The sequence below is a fragment of the Lithobates pipiens genome, unplaced genomic scaffold (genome assembly GCF_037356315.1).
Source record: "Lithobates pipiens isolate NorthernLeopardFrog02 unplaced genomic scaffold, aLitPip1_a1.2 Scaffold_22, whole genome shotgun sequence".
Lineage (NCBI taxonomy): Eukaryota > Metazoa > Chordata > Amphibia > Anura > Ranidae > Lithobates > Lithobates pipiens.
Window position 1 is genome coordinate 29,894,928 of NW_027507784.1, and position 21,181 is coordinate 29,916,108.

Consider the following 21,181-nt stretch of genomic DNA (forward strand, 5'->3'; position numbering starts at 1 on the left):
CTGGTCTCCAATGCCTCGGCTTACTTCCTGACACTTTGGAAACCGTTCCAGCAACTCCTGAGAAAGCCCAGCCGCCTGCTGAAAAAGAAAACAGTAACGGGGTTATGGCTGATATCTTTAGACTTAACCCCAGTAAACCACTTGCAAGCCGCAAAAAAAAAAAAAAAAATATATATATATATATATATATATATATATATATATATATATATATATATATATATATATATATATATATATATATATATATATATATATATATATATATATATATAATATTTATTAATATTATAGTGTGTGTATTGCGGTTTAAAGGGTTTTACGTCCATAGCGTAATTCTAGGGTGAACTTCAACTTTAAGGCTACATGCCCACGGACGTTTTAAAAAACGGTCTGTAAAGCCAGTACGGACACCAGAAAAAAAGCGGCGTTAAAAACGCGATTTTTATCCACGTTTTGCATTGAACTCGATGCACGTTACTCCACTTGGGCTTTCAGCCACGTTTCTCTGTCTCTGTTCAAAACCAATGGTTCCCTATGGTTTGAATAGAGGTCACACCAGAAGTCTGATCAAGAGGATCTGATTTGCGGTGCAACCTGTGTGCTGGGAATCTTGAGGGGGGGATCGCGAAAAAAAATGAAAAAATTGCATGAGGTTCCCCCTCCAAGACTATACCAGACCCTTCGGTCTGGTATGGATCTTAAGAGGAACCCCCACACCAAAAAAAATAAAATAAAAAGGCGTGGCCCAAGATCCATACCAGACCCTTATCTGAGCACTCAGCCCGGCAGGTCAGGAAATGGAGGCGAGCGAACCACCTCTATTAGACCATACCAAGCCACGTGCCCTCAACATGGGGGGGTGGTGCTTTGGGGGGAGAGGGGGCCCCCCCTACCCATTCACCTGGGGAAAAAAGTGTCTATTAAAAAAACACACTTCACAGGTTTTTAAAGCAATTTATTAGACAGCTTGGGGGGGGGGGTCTCTTCTGACTTTTGGGGGTCTCTTCCGACTTCTCCGGCTTCTTCTCCACGCTCCCTGGCCTCTTCTCCCACTCTCCGGTTCTTCTGCCGCTGTCAGGTGTCTTCTGCTGAGCTCCTCCGCTATCTTCTGCTCTTTTGCATGCTCTTTTTCACACTCTTTTTCTAGCGGTTGCTTGGTCTTTTCTATTGTCGTCTTCCCTCTTCTCTTTTTTTCGAAGTTGACTCGACACTCTCTCCCGCTGTAATGCCGTGTGCCCGGTGCGCAATGACTTATATAGGCATGGGGCGGGGTCACCGGGCGATGTCATCTGTCATCATCGTCAATTGCAATGCACATGTTACATATCACCACACATGCCACAGTGAGAGCAATAATTCACAAGACCTCCTCCATAACACTAAACTGATGACCTATAGGGGGCTTTTGAAGTGTTGCCTATAGAAAATATAGGATACTGAAGTTTGTCACCATCTCACGGGGTGCACACAAATTTAAGGTTTGACATGTTGGGTATCTATTTACTTGGTGCAATCTATTTTTTTTTTTTTATATATATTTTACCACATACCTTCATATATTATACCATATTTACTGACATTTTACGTTTCCTAGACCTTTGTGGTAATATTGTGTGACGTAAAATATTGGAACTACCACTATGTTTTTCTCAAGGGTGTCTATTTTCAGGAAATATATAATGTTTGGGGGTTTTGTGTAATCTTCAGGCCTAAAATTATTATTATATATTTTTTTTTAAACGTGTGCAAAAAATGCAGCAAAATAGCGAGGAAATTCTAGGGAGAGCTTAGTTTTAAATGCAGGACTGTGTTGCATTTATTGCATTTTTTTTTTTTTTTTTTTTACAATGCATTATAAAGTGTCTCTCTTTTCGATATCCAGGGGGAAATGATTGACAACATCGAGAAGAATATTTTATATTCCACCGATTATGTACACAAAGGCAGAGAGCAGCTGGCGCAGGCGGTGGTGAACAAACACAAAGCCCGCAAGGTGAGCCGGAGATTTAGCGTTCCGTCAGTTCTCCTCTCTATGTATTAACGCCAATTTCCACCTCTTCTACAGAAGTGTCATCATTAATGCCATTCACCAAATGTGTTTGTTTTACATAAATTTTACCAACATTTCCAGGAATTTGTTACACAAATTGATTGAAGTATAGGGAACCTTCCTCCTCAGTTACACGGTTTGCTTATTCACTGTGCCCCCTCCAGAAAATGTTGCATAAAAGAATCATTGGGGGAAACGATAGATTTATGTAATCGCCATTTAACGTCTTCCACAGTTCAGGGGGCGACGTGATCCAGGGCCAGTGCTAGACTATTTTGTGCCCTAGGCAACACCAGTTACTTGCACCTCCCCCTAAAAAACAAAACAAAAAAATAAAATAAAACTGTACACATTGCTCTCTTAATGCACATAAATCCACCCCTTTTAACCCTGACACTCCCCTTCCTACACTGCTTTCTTTAATCCTACACCCCCCCCTTCCTGTACACACTGCACCCCCCCCTTCCTGCACCACTGCCCTCCTTTAATGCTACACACCCTTCTTGCACACACTGCCCCCTTTAACCCTACACCCCCCTTTCTGCATACACTGTTCCCCTTTTAACCTTACAACCCCTTTTCTGTATACACTCCCCCCCCCTTTAACCTTGCACCCCCTTTTCTGTATACACTGTCCCCCTTTAACCTTACACCCCCTTTTCTGTATACACTCCCCCCCTTTAACCTTGCATCCCCTTTTCTGTATACAATGCCCCCCTTTAACCTTACACCCCCTTTTCTGTATACACTGTCCCCCTTTAACCTTACACCTCCCTTCCTCTATACACTGCCCCCTTTAACCTTGCACCCCCTTTCCTGTATACACCCCCCCCCTTAACCTTACACTCCCATTCCTATATACACTGTTCCCTTTTAATCTTACACTCCCCTTCCTGTACACACTGCGCCCCCTTCCTGCACACGCTGCCCTCCTTTAACCTTACACACCCCTTCCTGTATACACTTCCCCCTTTAAACCTACACCCCCCTTTTTGCATACTGTCTCCCTTTAACCTTGCACCCCCCTTTCCTGTGTACACTGTCCCCCTTTAACCTTACACCCCCTTTTCCTGTGTACACTGCCCCCCTTTAACCTTACACCCCCCCTTTCCTGTATACACTGCCCCCCTTTAACCTTACACCCCCCTTTCTGCATGCACTGTCCCCCGTTAACCTTACACCCCTCTTTCCTGTGCACCCTGCCCTCCTTTAACCTTACACCCTCTGTCCTGAATACACTGCCCCCATTTAACCCTAAACCACCCATCCTATATACACTGCCCCCCTTTAACCCTACACCCCCTTCCTGCACAAACTGCCTCCCTTCCTGTGCACACTGCCCTGTATACTGCCGGACGCATCGCATGGCTGGAGTACCTGATCTGTCCATCCCAGCTCAGTCCTACCATCTGGCTTAGTACTTGCACGGTTCCACCTGGTAGCAGAGTTCGTATGGCAGCTCTCGAGGTGACATCCGAGGTGACATCCGCCGGGGATGAGGAGGTGACAGGAGAGCAATGTGGCACTGGCCATGGCCATGGATGTGTCCTAGGTGGCAGTGCACTCTAGATGCCTGCCTAGTTCGCCTAGTGGTAGCACCGTCCCTGCTGTCATCCTGCTGATGACAAGATCCCAGGGAATGCCAAGCATTCAAAATCCTTTGAGAAGACACTGCAGTACAGTGCATCATCGTTGTCTTATTGAGGTTTGTGCTGTGCCATGTGCCATGGTTTTGGAGTGTCCAACAAACTAGGTGTGATGGTCACAAACATTTGGCTATATAGTGTAGTGGGGCACCACAGTGGTTGGCACTTCTGCCTTGCAGCACTGGGATCCTTGCCAGCCAGATCACTATCTGCATGGAGTGTCCATATTGTCCCTGTGCTTGGGTGGCTTTCCTCAGGTTACTTCGGTTTTTCTCCCACACTTCAAAAACATGCCGGTAGGTTAATTGGCTCCTGTTTCAATTGAAATGGTGGTCTCTTCTGCCATAAATGCCTCTCCTGGCCTGTCAGTGGTAATGAGATCTGTGCCATGCATGCAAAGCTCAGACCATGTTTATAGCAACCACTCTGTGCCATGATGAAGTGTCTCCTGTGCTCATGTGTGGGAGTGACATCATCACCGGCCGGCTATTCAATCATCCTGAGAGAGGGAAAACCGGGCAAAGATGGAAGTGCCCGGGGCCAGCTGGGGAACAATGACAGCGTAGCATTGGAGGGTAAGTCTGCCATAAGGTGCTAATATGCTGTGTGCCTTATGGCAGAACCTTCCTGGGGGGGGGGGGGAGCTTGCAGAGTTTAATTCTGCTTTAAATACAGAGAATAGAAAAGGAAAGACGTTTTCTGAGTAATAAAGAACCTCTAAACATTTCTCCACTTCAGTCTGTACCACAGGAGGTCTGACTTCTAAAAATCCCAGAGAAGCCCGTCCTACATGAGGACACAACACACTACAACACAAGAACAAAAAACCTCTTATATTTACTGCTAGAAAACAGGAAATGTCACATAAGAGGCCCCGACGGGAAGGGGAAGCTGAGCTCTGGTTTCACTGAGTACACAATACTCCCCTGTTCTTGGAACTTCTATTGGTGTCGGAATTTTAAATCCTTTTCACTGCGTTCATAATTCCGTTTTACACACTTCTCTATAGTCTGTCATTTAAAGTGGTTGTAAAGGAAATTTTATTTTTTTCTTTAAATAACAAACCTGCCTATACTTTACATGCTCTGTGCAATAAAATTTACACAGAGCGGCCCTGATCCTCCTCTTCTTGGGTCCTTTCGCCGGTGCTTCTGGCTCCTCCTCTCTTGCTGGTGCCCCCAATAGGAAACTAATTTCCATGGAGGCACTCATGCGGGCTTGCTCCTGAGCCCAGCTGCTGCGTCCATTGACACAAACAGCAGGTTTGGTCCCCCCCCCCCCCGCGCTCTCTCTCGTCATTGGAGTAGATTGACGGGAGCGGGATTTAATGGCTCCCGCTGTTATCTAATTGCCCAGGGAGCAGGGACAAAGCGCCGCAGCTCTCGTGCACAGCTCTGGATCGCAATGGGCTTTAGGCAAGTATAAGTATATAATCTGTGACACAGAGGGGGTTATTTACGAAAGGAAAATCCACTTTGCACTGCAAGTGCACTTGGAAGTGCAGTGGCTGTAAATCTGAGGGGCAGATCTGAAATGAGGGGAAGCTCTTCTGATTTTATCATCCAATCATGTGAAAGTTAAAATGCTGTTTTACTTTCCTTTCCTTGCATGTCCCCCTCGGATCTACAGTGACTGCACTTCCAAGTGCACTTGCAATGCAAAGTGGATTTTCCTTTAGTAAATAACCCCCAGAAGGTTTTTTACTTTGACGCATTAAGGTAAACAACTGTGAGGCTTTAGAACCACTTTAAGGCCGCTTTCACACTGAGGCGCTTTAAAGGCGATATACATAGTGCCTGTACTCTCCTGTCACTCCAGTGTGAAAGCCCGAGGGCTGTATAGTGCTGTGGGAGCGGTGTATATACACTGCTTATAAAACGCCCCTGCCCATTGAAATCAATGGGCAGCACCCCTGCTGCAGCAGCGCTTTGCAGGAGGTTTTAACACCTTTTTTGGCTGCTGGCGGGGGGTTAAAAGTGCCGCCCTGCTAGAGGCCGAATAGCGCTGCTAAAACAATGGTAAAGGGCTGCTAAAAATGCCGATTTACCTGCGACACCCCCAAAGCCTCAGTGTGAAAGCACCCTAAGACATTATATATATATATATATATATATATATATATATATATATATATATATATATATATATATATATATATATATATATATATATATATATATATATATATAGTGCCTTGAGAAAGTATTCGGCCCCCTTGAACTTTTCAACCTTTTGCCACATTTCAGGCTTCAAACATAAAGATATAACATTTTTATTTTTTGTGAAGAATCACCAACAAGTGGGACACAATTGTGAAGTGGAACGAAATCTATTGGATATTTTAAACTTTTTTAGCAAATAAAAAACTGATAAGTGGTGCGTGCAAAATTATTCGGCCCCTTTACTTTCAGTGCAGCAAACTCACTCCAGAAGTTCTGCTCTGTGATAGTCTCAGGGTTCTGTTGAAAGCACAGAGAGCATCATGAAGACCAAGGAACACACCAGGCAGGTCTGTAATACTGTTGTGGAGAAGTTTAAAGCCGGATTTGGATACAAAAAGATTTCCCAAGCTTTAAACATCCCAAGGAGCACTGTGCAAGCGATCATTTTGAAATGGAAGGAGTATCAGACCACTGCAAATCTACCAAGACCTGGCCGTACCTCTAAACTTTCAGCTCAGACAAGGAGAAGACTGATCAGAGATGCAGCCAAGAGGCCCATGATCACTCTGGATGAACTTCAGAGAACTACAGCTGAGGTGGGAGAGTCTGTCCATAGGACAATAATCAGTCGTACATTGCACAAATCTGGCCTTTATGGAAGAGTGGCAAGAAGAAAGCCATTTCTCAGATATCCATAAAAAGTCTCGTCTAAAGTTTGCCACAAGCCACCTGGGAGACACACCAAACATGTGGAAGAAGGTGCTCTTGTCAGATGAAACCAAAATCCAACTTTTTGCCCACAATGCAAAATGATAGGTTTGGCGTAAAAGCAACACAGCTCATCACCCTCAACACACCATCCCCACTGTCACACATGGTGGTGGCAGCATCATGGTTTGGGCCTGCTTTTCTTCAGCAGGGACAGGGAAGATGGTTAAAATTGAGGGGAAGATGGATGCAGCCAAATACAGGACCATTCTGGATGAAAACCTGTTGGAGTCTGCAAAAGACCTGAAACTGGGACGGAGATTTATCTTCCAACAAGACAATGATCCCAAACATACAGCAAAATCTACAAAGGAATGGTTCACAAATAAACGTATCCAGGTGTTAGAATGGCCAAGTCAAAGTCCAGACCTGAATCCAATCGAGAATCTGTGGAAAGAACTGAAAACTGCTGTTCACAAACATTCTCCATCCAACCTCACTGAGCTCCAGCTGTTTTGCAAGGAAGAATGGGCAAGAATTTCAGTCCCTCGATGTGCAAAACTGATAGAGACATACCCCAAGCGACTTGCAGCTGTAATCGCAGCAAAAGGTGGCTCTACAAAGTATTAACGCAAGGGGGGGCCGAATCATTGTGCACGCCCCACTTTTCATTTTTTTATTAAAGTTTCAAAAATCCAATAGATTTCGTTCCACTTCACAATTGTGTCCCACTTGTTGGTGATTCTTCACAAAAAATAAAAATTTTTATATCTTTATGTTTAACCCTTTCCTGCCGAGCGTATGCAGATCTGCGTACTCGGCTTCCGGGGGTTATACCGGGATGATGCCCGCACCTGCAGGCATCATCCCGGTACCGTTTTTTGCAGCGGGCGATTGGCTATCCAGCCATAACAACCAATGCGGCTAAAAGCCGCTCAGCTGTTATGCCGGAGGAGCGGGAGGGGACGTCCCCCCCTCCTGCCGCCTCTCGCCGCTGTTACCGGTGCTCCCGCTCGATCGGGAGCACCGATCAGAGATCCGACGCCTCCGGCTGTTGCGGAGGAACTGGAACGAAGCCGTAATCGGCTTCGTTCCAGTCTCCTCATCGTAAACACGGAAGCGACGTCATGACGTCACTTCCCGTTTACTCGGCTGCCAATGGCGCCGGTTTTAAAAAAATATCCGGTATTCAGAATCGCCGTTTTCGGCGATCTGAATACATTGAAGTGTAAAGGAGGGGTGGGGGGTCTTTTAGACCCCCGATCCCTCCATAAAGAGGACCTGTCACCACCTATTACTGTCACAAGGGATGTTTACATTCCTTGTGACAGCAATAAAAGTGATCAATTATTTATTTTTTATTTTTTTAAACAATTTAGTCATTTTAAAATAAATAAAAAAATGTAAAAAAATTTTTTAAAGAGCCCGCCGTCCCCGTGAGCTCGCGAAGCAAAGAAAACGCATACGGAAGTCGCGCCCGCATATGTAAACGGTGTTCAAATTACACATGTGAGGTATCGCCGCGATCGTCAGAGCGAGAGCAATAATTCTAGCACTAGACCTCCTCTGTAACGCTAACCTGGTAACCGTAAAAAAAATTTAAAGCGTCGCCTATTGAGATTTTTAGGTACCGTACTTTGTCATCAATCTACAAGTGCGCGCAATTATAAAGTGTGACATGTTTGGTATCTATTTACTCGGCGTAACATTATCTTTCACATTACGCAAAAAAATTGGGCTAATTTATTTTTTTTTATTCATTAAAGTGTCCCTTTTCCCAAAAAGTTGCGTTTAAAACGCCACTGCGCAAATACCGTGTGACATAAAATATTGCAACAATCGCCGTTTTATTCTCTAGAGTCTCTGCTAAAAAATATATATAATGTTTGGGGGTTCCAAGTAATTTTCTAGCAAAAAATATGGATTTTAACTTGTAAACACCAAATTCCAAAAATAGGCTTAGTCATGAAAGGGTTAAAGCCTGAAATGTGGCAAAAGGTTGAAAAATTCAAGGGGGCTGAATACTTTCGCAATGTGTGTATGTATATATTATGTGTATATACACACACAGCAGTATTCAAAATGTTTTTGCACTTTTATACTGTATATACTGTATATATAAAACTTGGCTTAAAAAAAAAAAGTGCAGAAACTTTTGAACATATAATATACTGTGTGTGTGTGTGTGTATATATTATATGTTCAAAAAGTTTCTGCACTTCTTTTTTTTTTTTTTCTTTTTTTTTTTTTTTTTTAACTAAGATTTATATATACAGTATAAAAGTGCTGTGTGTGTGTGTGTAATATATGTGTGTGTGTGTGTGTGTGTATGTATGTGTGTATATGTGTGTGTGTGTGTGTGTGTGTATATATATATATATATATATATATATATATATATATATATATATATATATATATATATATATATATATATATATATATATATATATATTATTTTATATATATATAATTTATTCATGGGGGTTCTGGATCTGGTCAGTGAGGGTCAGATTTAGGCCCCCTGTGCAGCTGTGTAACAACAGATCACATCTAGTGGTGATCTGTTGCTGGCTGCAATAGGTCACTGTAGAAGTGATCTATTGCTGGCTGCACTCTGCTGCAATAGATCACTGTGCCAGGTCACATCCAATCCATTATAGAATTGATCTGTTGCAGCCAGGAAATGCTGGTCAGAGGTGTAATGTCTCTTCCCCCAACCACTATACTCAGCAGAAGTATCCTGACATCACAACACTCCCTATGTGAAAGTTGAGTCGTGTACATTTACCTCTACAACGCCCTCTTATGGCGAGATCTGTAGACACATCGGAAGGAATGTTTCAGCTCCTGGGCTTTAGTGCTGGATGCCGGCTCCCCCAAAACTAGGAGGATGAAGGGCTTCTCTAGCTATTCAGAGCTTTTTTAAAAACGGGATTGATCATTCATTCAAATGTTTAAATACCAGGTTAATGTCATTTTAAATGTTTTACGTATAAAGCTTCTATGAGATTCGGGTGATTGCATTTCTGTGTGTTTTCTCCTTGCAGAAAAAAGTTTACATAGCGATCTGTGTGGCCGTCCTCGTCATTGTCCTCATCATCATCATCACTGTGTCTGTTGTGAGCTAAACAATCCTCATGGAGGATGGAAGCCTCACCCCCCCCTCCCCCCTCCGTTTCTGGACTGGAAGCCCCTCCCACCCACTGCCGTCCTGAGCCTGTCACTGAAAACGGTTTATCTGGAAGCCGGACATTAGAAGGAGGTTCTGGCCGGTGGGGTGACCAGGCTACCGTGGTGCCTTTTTTACTCTCTCGCTGTATTATTTTGTGTGTTTGCATACCCCCCCCACCCCCACAGTGTGCCTTATTTCTGCTGCTAACAGACGGCCTTGTGACCGAACGCATCCGACCGGATTTCTCCCATCATGCTGTATTCAGGACGTTTTCGACCACAAGGCCCAGAGTGCTTAATCTGAACATAATTATCTTTTATATCATTTTAGCTGTGGTGTCCCCTGTACTTTTTTTTTATGTATTAGTGTAGGGGTGGCCTAGCATGTATATATGTCATGGTATATATAAAAAAAAGCTGTTGTATTAACCAGGTATTAGCTATTGAAGTGGACCTCCAAAAGTTTTTTTTTTTTTTTTTTTTTTTTTTTTTTTTTTATTGGGGACCCCCAATTTCCTGTGTCACTGAGACCTGAAAATTTGGAAATCTCTCTAAGAGGCAAACGGAGTGCAATTTGCAAAAAATAAATAAATAAATAAATAAAAAAAAAAAAGGTAAAACGAGAAAGGGTTTAAACCTATAGAGCTGTCTGTGCTGGCATGAATCCCAATCACAGCTGATGTTGTCACAGAACAGGAAGTGAGGGAACATCTCTCTAATCGGGGGCACATACAGCAATAGTGCCCTAAGGTCTGAGTCACACTCGTGCAGGTTACATATTGCAGGTTGCATTTCACCTTTTTCAACACTTGCTGTTCATCTGTTGAAGTCTATGGGACCCAAAAAAAAAAAAAGAAAAAAAAAAAAGTCCCTGGCCCTTTCCATAAAATGCACAGATGTGAACTACATCCATAGGAAACCATGTTAAATGGACTGTAGTGTGTTTCTGCAATTAAAAATGCGTCGGTGTGAACCAGGCCTGAGTAAGGTTTTAATGCTTGTGCGCTGCGTTCATATTTTACATCTTCTGAACCACCAATCTGTGTCATTTTGCAGAGAAACAACTAGAATATTCAGAAACTAATAACTAGGAAGAGTCAGATTTTGCCCCCCCCCCCCCCCAAACTGTGGTTCTTCCCACAGGTCCCTACAGGACACAATGATGACCCAGGGACTGGTGGATTGCACCACTGAATGCGGGAGGAGGAGAAGGGGGCACCAGGAATCTGACACTCTAGGACAGTGATGGTGAACCTTGGCACCCCAGATGTTTTGGAACTACACTTCCCATGATGCTCATCTACACTGCAGAGTGCAGGAGCATCATGGGAAATGTAGTTCCAAAACATCTGGGGTGCTAAGGTTCACCATCACTGCTCTAGGACATGTCAGATTCTAAAGCAGGGATATGCAATTAGCGGACCTCCAGCTGTTGCAAAACTACAAGTCCCATCATGCCTCTGCGTGTCATGCTTGTGGCTGTCAGTCTTGCTTTGCCTCATGGGACTTGTAGTTCTGCAACAGCTGGAGGGTCCGCTAATTGCATATCCCTGTTCTAAAGAGTCTCCAAGCAGCTGTATGTCCATAACAGAGCGGATTGGTGATGCGGGAGAGTAAAGTCTGAACTCCTCTCGTCTTAGCAGGGGGGCCACTTTCCATCGCATATTTATTCTAGGGAAGGGGTCACTTCAACAAAAAGTATTACTTTTTATTTTTTTTACGGTCCCCATTTCAGAGATTTCATTATTTTTTTTATTTTTTTTTGTCAACCACGGTGACACAGCAGAAAATGAGTGAGTGGGGCTTACACCAATGGGAACAGCCATAGAGATATGACAGATATTTTAATCCCTTATTGTCTCTGTCCAAAAATAAAATAAAAAAAAGTTTACTTTGTGTTCCCACCCTTTAAACTGAATCATATGAGCACTAGGAGTTTGGAAATTTTGTGTTTTTTTTTTTTTTTTTTATTTTGTTATCAAAAAAAACCTAACATTTTGGAGTGTTCAGCAAAATGATTTTTTTTTAATAAAAATATAATATATAATTATTTTTGTTTTTTTTCTTTTATAAGCCTTGAGACTTTTTTTTTTTGATGAAAGAGGTTAATGTACAGTATGTGTTTAAAAAAAGTGTATGTAGTGTGTGTGTGTGTGTGTGTGTGTGTGTGTGTGTGTGTGTGTGTGTGTATAATAAATATATATATATATATATATATATGTATGTGTGTGTGTGTGTGTGTGTGTGCACCGATCAGCCATAACATTATGACCACCCGCCTAAAAAAAAATATATATATTTATATATATATATATATATAAACAATTGCATGCTCCCAACTTTGTGGGAACAGTTTGGGATTGTGTGTGTGTGTGTGTGTGTGTGTATATATATATTTATTATGTGTGTGTATAATATAAATATATATAAAGATATGTGTGTGTAAAATATATATATATATATATATATATATTGTGTGTGTATATGTGTGTGTGTATATTTATTATGTGTATGTATAATATAAATATATATAAAGATATGTGTGTGTGTGTAATATATATATATATATATTGTGTGTGTGTGTGTGTGTGTGTGTGTATATGTATATGTATATGTGTGTGTGTGTGTGTGTGTGTGTGTGTGTGTGTGTGTATATATATATATATATATATATATATATATATATATATATATATATATATATATATATATATATAATGCACCGATCAGCCATAAACATTATGACCACCTGCCTAAAAAAAATATATATATATATATATTGGACAATTTTATGCTCCCAAATTTGTGGAAACTGTTTGGGGATGGCCCCTTCCTGTTCCAACATGACCGCACACCATTGCACAAATAATAATTCCAGGTAGTCAAAGCTTGTCAATACCCATTTCCAGGCATAAAGTAAAGAATATGTTACTCCCAACACTTCATATTCTTGGTGTGGCTGCTGTACCATGTACTTGTTTTAATAAGTCTCCTGTTCTCTTTGTATTGCTTCCTTTGTGTAAAACCCCTGGTGATCCTGCCAGTCCCCCTGCTTTCCCATTTCAAACTGACCACACTAGGCACGATAGTGCATCCCTTCCACTATATTGAGCTTTCTGCCGGTGCTGGGAGAACAGCCTGCCTGTCCAATGGTCAGACTTGTGCCAACACATCCCCCTGCACAGCTCTTCACTGGGAAGATCCGCATAGAGCTTTCTCCTTGCCTCCAGCTGACTTGACCCCTGCAGCCCACCCAACCCACCTTATGCAGCAGAGGTCATGTGATCAGTTCCAAGAAAAAAAAATGGTCTTTTATATCTACATTATCTCACAAAAGCGAGTACACCCCTCACATTTTTGTAAATATATATCTTTTCATGTGACAACACTGAAGAAATGACACTTGTCTACAATGTAAAGTAGTGAGTGTACAGATTGTATAACAGTGTAAATTTGCTGTCCCCTCAAAATAACTCAACACACAGCCATTAATGTATAAACCGCTGACAGCAAAAGTAAGTACACCCCTAAGTGAAAATGTCCAAACTGGGCCAAATTACCCGTTTTCCCTCCCTGTTGTCATGTGACTTAGTGTTAGGTCTCAGGTGTGTTAAATTTGGTGTTATCGCTCTCACTCTCTCATACTGGTCACTGGAAGTTCAAGATGGCACCTCATGGCAAAGAACTCTCTGAGGATCTGAAAACAAAAGAATTGTTGCTCTACATAAAGATGGTCTAGGCCAGGGATATGCAATTAGCGTACCTTCAGCTGTTGCAGAACTACAAGTCCCATGAGGCATAGCAAGACTCATGATGGGACTTGTAGTTTTGCAACAGCTGGACGTCCGCTAACTGCATACCCCTGGTCTAGGCTATAAGAAGATTACCAAGACCCCGAAACTGAGCTGCAGCACAGTGGCCAAGACCATACAGCAGTTTAACAGGACAGGTTCCACTCAAAACAGGCCTCACCATGGTGCACGCACTCAACGTCTTATCCAGAGGTTGTCTTTGGGAAATAGACATATGAGTGCTGCCAGCATTGCTGCAGAGGTTGAAGGGGTGGGGGGTCAGCCTGTCAGTGCTCAGACCATACGCCGCACACTGCATCAAATCGGTCTGCATGGCTGTCATCCCAGAAGGAAGCCTCTTCTAAAGATGATGCACAAGAAAGCCCACAAACAGTTTGCTGAAGACAAGCAGACTAAGGACATGGATTACTGGAACCATGTCATGTGGTCTGATGAGACCAAGATAAATGTATTTGGTTCAGATGGTGTGCAAAGACGTGTCTTGCCTACAGTCAAGCATGGTGGAGAAGGTGTCATGTTCTGGGGCTGCATGAGTGCTGCTGGCACTGGGGAGCTACAGATCATTGAGGGAACCATGAATACCAACGTACTGTGAAATACTGAAGCAGAGCATGATCCCCTCCCTTCGGAGACTGGCCCGCAGGGCAGTATTCCAACATAACGACCTCAAACACACCTCCAAGATGACCACTGCCTTGCTAAAGAAGCTGAGGGTAAAGGTGATGGACTGGACAAGCATGTCTCCAGACCTAAACCCTATTGAGCATCTGTGGGACATCCTCAAACGGAAGGTGGAGGAGCACAAGGTCTCTAAAATCCACCAGCTCTGTGATGTCATCATGGGGGAGGGGAAGAGGACTCCAGTGGTGACCTGTGAAGCTCTGGTGACCTCCATGCCCAAGAGGGTTAAGGTAGTGCTGGAAAATAATGGTGGCCACACAAAATATTGACATTTTGGGCCCAATTTGGACATTGTCATATCTTCAGTGTTGTCACATGAAAAGATAGAATAAAACATTTACAAAAATATGAGGGGTGTATTCACTTTTTTGAGATACTGTATACACGTTTTGCTTTCTATTTCAAACTAAATGGGTTGTTTTACAACATAATGGTTCACATATACTTAAAGAAGGGAATTCCGTCTCCCATTGACAATCAACGTAAGGAGGGGCCTTCTCCTACTGACCATCAATGTAAGGGGGCTTTTCAGCCACTGACCACCAATGTAGTGGGGGGCTTTCTCCTCCAATGAAAGGTTTTCCACTGACCACCAATCAAGGTTTCCCCTTTTCCATTGACCACCAATATAAGGGAGGGAATCTGCTAATGGAAAGGGTTCTTCCTCCCAATGATCACCAGTATAAGAAGTGACTTCTCCCAATAACCTCCAATGTAAGCAGGCCCTTTCCCCACCAATGTACCTGGGCCCTTCTCCCACTGACCACCAATGTAAGGAGGGGGCCTTCTCCCATTGACCACCAATGTAAGGAGGGGGCCTTCTCCCATTGACCAGCAATGTAAGGAGGGGTCCTTCTCCCATTGACCATCAGTGTAAAGAGGGCCCTTCTCTCATTGACCATCTATTTAAGAAGAGGCCTTCTCTAATTGACCATCAAAGTAAGAAGAGGCCTTCTCTCACTGACCATCAATGTAAGGAGGGACCTTCTCGCACTGACCACCAATGTAAGGGGGCTTTTCAGCCACTTCCACCAATGTAGTGGGGATCTTTCTCCTTTTGGCCACCAATGTAAGGTTTTCCCCTTTCCAATATAAGGGAGGGGATCTGCTAATGGAAAGGGTTCTCCCTCCCAATGATCATCAGTATAAGAACTGACTTTTCCCAATAACCTCCGATGTAAGCAGGCCCTTTCCCCACCAATGTACCTGGGCCCTTCTCCCACTGACCACTAATGTAAGGAGGTGCCTTCTCCCATTGACCATCAATGTAAGGAGGGGTCCTTCTCCCATTGACCATCAGTGTAAAGAGGGGCCTTCTCTCATTGACCATCTATGTAAGAAGAGGCCTTCTCTCATTGACCATCAAAGTAAGAAGAGGCCTTCTCTCATTGACCATCAATGTAAGGAGGGACCTTCTCGAACTGACCACCAATGTAAGGAGGGGCCTTTTCCCATTGCCCATAAACATAAGAGGGCTTTTCAGCCACTTCCACCAATGTAGTGGGGATCTTTCTCCTTTTGGCCACCAATGTAAGGTTTTCCCCTTGCCAATATAAGGGAGGGAATCTTCTAATGGAAAGGGTTCCTCCCAATGATCACCAGTATAAGAAGTCACTTTTCCCAATAACATCCAATGTAAGCAAGCCCTTTCCCCACCAATGTACCTGGGCCCTTCTCCCACTGACCACCAATGTAAGGAGGGGCCTTCTCCCATTGACCATCATTGTAACGAGAGGCCTTCTCCCATTGACCATCAATGTAAGGAGGGGGCCTTCTCCCATTGACCATCAGTGTAAAGAGGGGCCTTCTCTCATTGACCATCTATGTAAGAAGAGGCCTTCTCTCATTGACCATCAAGGTAAGGAGGGACCTTCTCCCACTGACCACCAATGTAAGGAGGGGCCTTCTCTCATTAACCATGAATGTAAGGGGGCTTTTCAGCTACTTCCACCAATGTAGCGGGGGTCTTTCTCCTTTTAGCCACCAATGTAAGGTTTTCCCCTTTCCACTGACCACCAATCTTCGAGACCCTTTCTTCCACTGACCACCAATATGAGGGAGGGGATCTTCTAATGGAAAGGGTTCTTCCTCCCGATGATCACCAGTATAAGAAGTCACCTTTCCCAATAACATCCAATGTAAGCAGGCCCTTTCCCCACCAATGTACCTGGACCCTTCTCCCACTGACCACCGACGTAGAGGGACATTACAATTTTTACTGTCTTCCCCAGCTTGCAAAAATCCACACAGAAACAGCCTCTCATTTTTTTTCTTCATGTAACTTTATTGTACCGGATATGTGAAGCACAAGAACAATGCCCTTCTGTGCCAGACACTGACATGTTTCACTCTTTGACTTTGTAACCTGTCCATGGTACACTAAAGATTTTACCAAAGAAAATGAACTGGTGGCATCCGTTTCAGTTTGGTACACTGAGCTGTAACTTTGTAGGCAAAGTTTTATTATTTCGGGGGAAAAAAATAAAAAGTCTCCTCCTTCGTCCCTCCGGTGTCTATAGCTGTGCAAATTTCTGCAAGATGCCAAAATCCGGCGAGCTCACGTGGTTTTACAGTCGCTATAAACGGATCACCTCATTGGCTGTCCTGAATTCATCGAGTAATAGATCTCACACAGGTCCATAGGTTACATTCATGGCGGTTGATCGAATTCTGAAACTGATTAAAGTATATAAAAAAAAAAAAAAAAAAAGTCCAGCCGCACACCCAATTCACCGCGAGTATGGAAAGGAAGAAGTCCGTGCGTTTGCTGTATTTGTTTTCTTTTTGAGGTCATGAAGGTGATAAACTATTGCTGATTTCATAGCGAGAACGTATAGATCGAGACGCATTGTGTACATACAGGAGGGGCTGCAATGTGCGCAGTCAGAGGATCGATTCACTGCTACATAGAGGGGAGAGGCAGACCGCTCCTTAACTGCTAAAAATAGATATAAAGTTACAAAGCTGTGCAGATAAGTGTCGGGTGAATTTAAGTTTTCAATTTATAAAAAAAAAAAATCACTGGACAAATGTCAAAAGCGTTCGACCAAGCTGTATTTTGTCTAATATGATTATTTCTTATGATCGTCAGCTCCATCTAGTGCCCAAAATGAGGTATTTTCCTGATTGGGGGTATTTAACCACTGGAGCTCCGGAAAGTTTACTCCCCCCCCCCCCTTCATGACCAGGCCATTTTTTTTTTGCGATATGGCATTGCGTTAATTGAACTGACAATTGCGCAGTCGTGCGATGTTGTACCCAAATAAAATTGATGTCTCCCCTCACAAATAGAGCTTTCTTTTGGTGGCATTTGATCACCTCTGCAGTTTTATTTTTTGTGCTATAAACAAAAAAAAAAAAAAAAAGGAGCGACTATTTAGAAAAAAATAAAATTAAAAAATAAAATAAAAAATAAATATATATATATATTTATTTTTTTTTTATTTTTACTTTCTGATATTATACATATCTAATAAAAAAAAATGGAAAAAAAAATATTTTCAGCAGTTTAAGCCAATATGTATTCTGCTACATATTTTTTTGGGTAAAAAAAAAAAATCCCAATAAGCGTATATTGATTGGTTTGAGCAAAAGTTATAGTCTACAAACTATGGGATATATTTAGAGATTTTTTTTTTTTTTTTTTTTTTTTAACTAGTAATGGCGATGATTAGCGACTTATAACAGGACTCTGGCGGACAAATCGGACACTAAGTGACGCCAATACAGTGATTTGTTAAAAAATCTGCAGTGTCACTGTACTAATGACACTGGCTGGGAAGGGGTTAACATCGGGGGCGATTAAAGGGTTAAATGCCTTCCCTGGGAGCGCTTGCTAACTATGTGGGGGAGGTGCTTTTACTAGAGTAAGACAGAGAGCCGTGTTCCTGCTTAGCAATAACACAAGATCTCTGTCTTCCCTTCTCACAGAACAGCGATCTGCCTTGTTTACAGTGGCAGACAGCCGTTCTGTCTCTCTCGGGAACGATCAGCCGGTCCCGGCAGACATTGGGTTCACCAGACCCTCTGATTGGCACCTGCTCTGTCCAATCACAGCAGGAGCGGTTCACCGGTGGTGCTCGTGAGCGCCACAGAGCCGGAGATAGGAATCACGTACAGCAGTGGTCACCAGCCCTATCCTCAGGGCCCACCAACAGGCCAGGTTTGCAAGATAACTGAAATACATGACAGGTGATCTCATTTGCTGCTCAGTGATTGCAGTATTCTAGTCTGCATCTCCCCCAAGGTAATACATAAAACCTGACCTGTTAGCCCTGAGGACAGGGTTGATGACCACTGATGTACAGGTATGTGATTCTGCACAGGGGAAGCGACCTGCCCCCGTATATATGTATACAGCATACGGTCAAAGTGGCTTACATATGCCCACTAAAGCGACTGGCCTCAGGTGATACAAAGACATTAAACAAATGCTCCTACATAAGTTGCACCTGTTTATCTGCAGGATCTCTTCTACAGCCTTCTAAAAAACATACAGGTCAAAGGATTTGCTCCAGAAGGCAGGAATCTGACATCACACACTGCACAGCATAGACAGGACAGCCGAGTGTGATCTGAGACCTGAGCGGATTGAATGGGCACACCTCCCAGGCTCTACACAGTCTCATTATGGAAACACGCACAGCTGAGACTGTCAACCACCTTCTGTGTGCAGGAGAGGGGCGAGGCCGTCTCCCAGGATTGCATGGTGCTGGGTTAGGCTGGCCATAAATTATGCAAATTTTTTTTTTGTACGATTTCGATTTTACCAAAACCAAATAACATGAAGTCAAACCTAAACAAACACTTTCAATGTGTGTGCAATCAGGCAAGGCCCTTGCACTACACAGCTGAAGTTAAATCTAAAATGAAATAGAATAATGCCGCGTACACACGATCGGAATTTCAGCCAGCAAAAATTTGAGAGCGTGTTCTCAACTTTCCCGACGGAAAAAACGTTCTATCGTAAATTCCGATCATGTGTATGCAATTCCGACACGCAAAAATTCATGCATGCTCAGATTCAACTACGAGACGGACGCTATTGGCTACTGGGTATTGAACTTCACTTTTCTAGTCCCATCATACGTGCTGTACGTCACCGCGTTCTTGGCGGTCGGAATTTAGTGTGACCGTGTGTATGCAAGACAGCTTGAGCGAAATCCCGTCTGGAAAACCATCAGACCTTTTCCCGACCAAGATTCCAAGCGTGTGCGCGTGGCATAAGAAGATTGTAAAATGTACGGCCAGCCTAAAGCTGGCCATACACCTATAGATTATCGGCAGATTTTCTATGGTTAGATGGAAAAAGTGGGAGATTCCTCCATCCACAGAGTTTAGCGAACATGGAGAAATCCGTTGCACTTTTTTTCCATCTAACCATAGAAAATCTGCAGATAATCTATAGGTGTATGGCCATCTTAAGACCCCCATACACACGATTAGATTTTCTGCAGATTTTTGTCTTCAGATTTACCAAAACCATATAATATGAGGTCAAACTTTATGAGTTTCAATGTGTATGCAATCAGGCAGGCCCTTCTACTACATGGTTTTGGTAAATCTGCAGAAAATCTAATCGTGTGTATGAAGTCTTAAAGCGGGAGTCCGCCGTTTTTTTTTTTTTTTAAAAGCTAGCAGCTACAAATACTGCAGCTGCTGACTTTTAAAATAAGGACACTTACCCGCCCAGCGAGCCCGCGATGTCGGCACCCGAAGACGTTCTCTCGATTGTCTCTCGGGTGCTGCCGCCGCCATCTTGGGTATGGGAATCAGGAAGTGGAGCCTTTCGGCTTCATTTCCCGGTTCCCTACTGCGCATGCGTGAGTCGCGCTGCGCAATAAGGGTGGACCCCGCTGTCTCTGGGATCTGTGCGTTTCCCAGCAGGCAGCGGGGGACTTTCGGAAAGGGGCGTAAATCTACGCCCCTTTCCGCAGAGAGCTATCCCGGAAGTGGGTGCAGATACCTGTACTGTACAGGTACCTGCACCCCCCCTCAACCATGAAAGGTGCCAATTGTGGTGCCGGAGGGGGGGAGGGTTCCAATGAGCAGAAGGTCCACTTTAGGGTGGCCTTCCGCTTTAAGGTCTGACCTCATATTATATGGTTTTGGCAAATCTAAAAGGAAAAAAAAAAATAAAAAAAAAAAAAAAAAAAAAAAAATAAAAAATCGACAGAAAATTGTATAGTGTGTATCCAACTTAAGTGCTTTGTACTGAGTATAGCGCACACTATAGGTCAGTGATAGTGAACCTTGGCACCCCAGATGTTTTGGAACTACATTTCCCGTGATGCTCATGCACTCTGCAGTGTGGTGGAGCATCATGGGAAATGTAGTTCCAAAACATCTGAGGTGCCAAGGTTCCCTATCACTGCTCTATAGAGGGATATGCTGCATTGTGGCCTCCAGATGAAGCCGACGATCACAGGAAATAAACATATTAGCAAAAAACAAGAAAAATTTGTTACAGCTGGGCGAGTGCTTGCGGCATTCGTTGAGTGAATTTGTTTAGAAGTAGACCTCCAAGTTTTGCATTTTGTTTGCAACTAGTAAATGTAGCTTTGTACCCAAGGCGATAGGTCAAAAGGGTGACCATGCTATGTGCCCCCTTTACACACCAAAATAAATCATCTCCAATGGGGGTGGCATAATGAAGCTGCTGTGCTTGCCTTAACCCCCTCCTGACCAGCCGCCGCAGTTGGCCCCCCTGGGCGAACCAACGGAACTGTACGTCGGTTCGCCTTTCAAACACTAGGGGGGGGGGGGCTCGTCCGCCGCCACACACCAGAGCTGATACGCGTGCCCAGACGTCACAATGACCACCGGGCACCCGCGATCGCTCCACACAGAGACAGAACGGAGATCTGTCAATGTACACAAACAGATCTCCGTGCTGTCAGGGGTGAGGAGAGCGATCTGTCGTTCATACTAAGTATGAACAACAAT

At 43.4% G+C, this 21,181-nt stretch overlaps 1 protein-coding gene across 1 annotated transcript in view; it reads left to right on the top strand.

Annotated features, from left to right (window-relative positions):
• STX4 (syntaxin 4) overlaps positions 1 to 11,790 on the top strand; it is a 32,892-nt gene extending 21,102 nt beyond the window's left edge. Inside the window, exons 9-10 of the mRNA XM_077447229.1 lie at positions 1,886 to 1,996; positions 9,620 to 11,790. Of these exons, the coding sequence (XP_077303355.1) occupies positions 1,886 to 1,996; positions 9,620 to 9,700 (192 nt within the window). The 3' untranslated portion in view covers positions 9,701 to 11,790. The remainder of the gene's footprint in view (positions 1 to 1,885; positions 1,997 to 9,619) is intronic.
• The last annotated feature ends 9,391 nt before the right edge of the window (positions 11,791 to 21,181 follow it).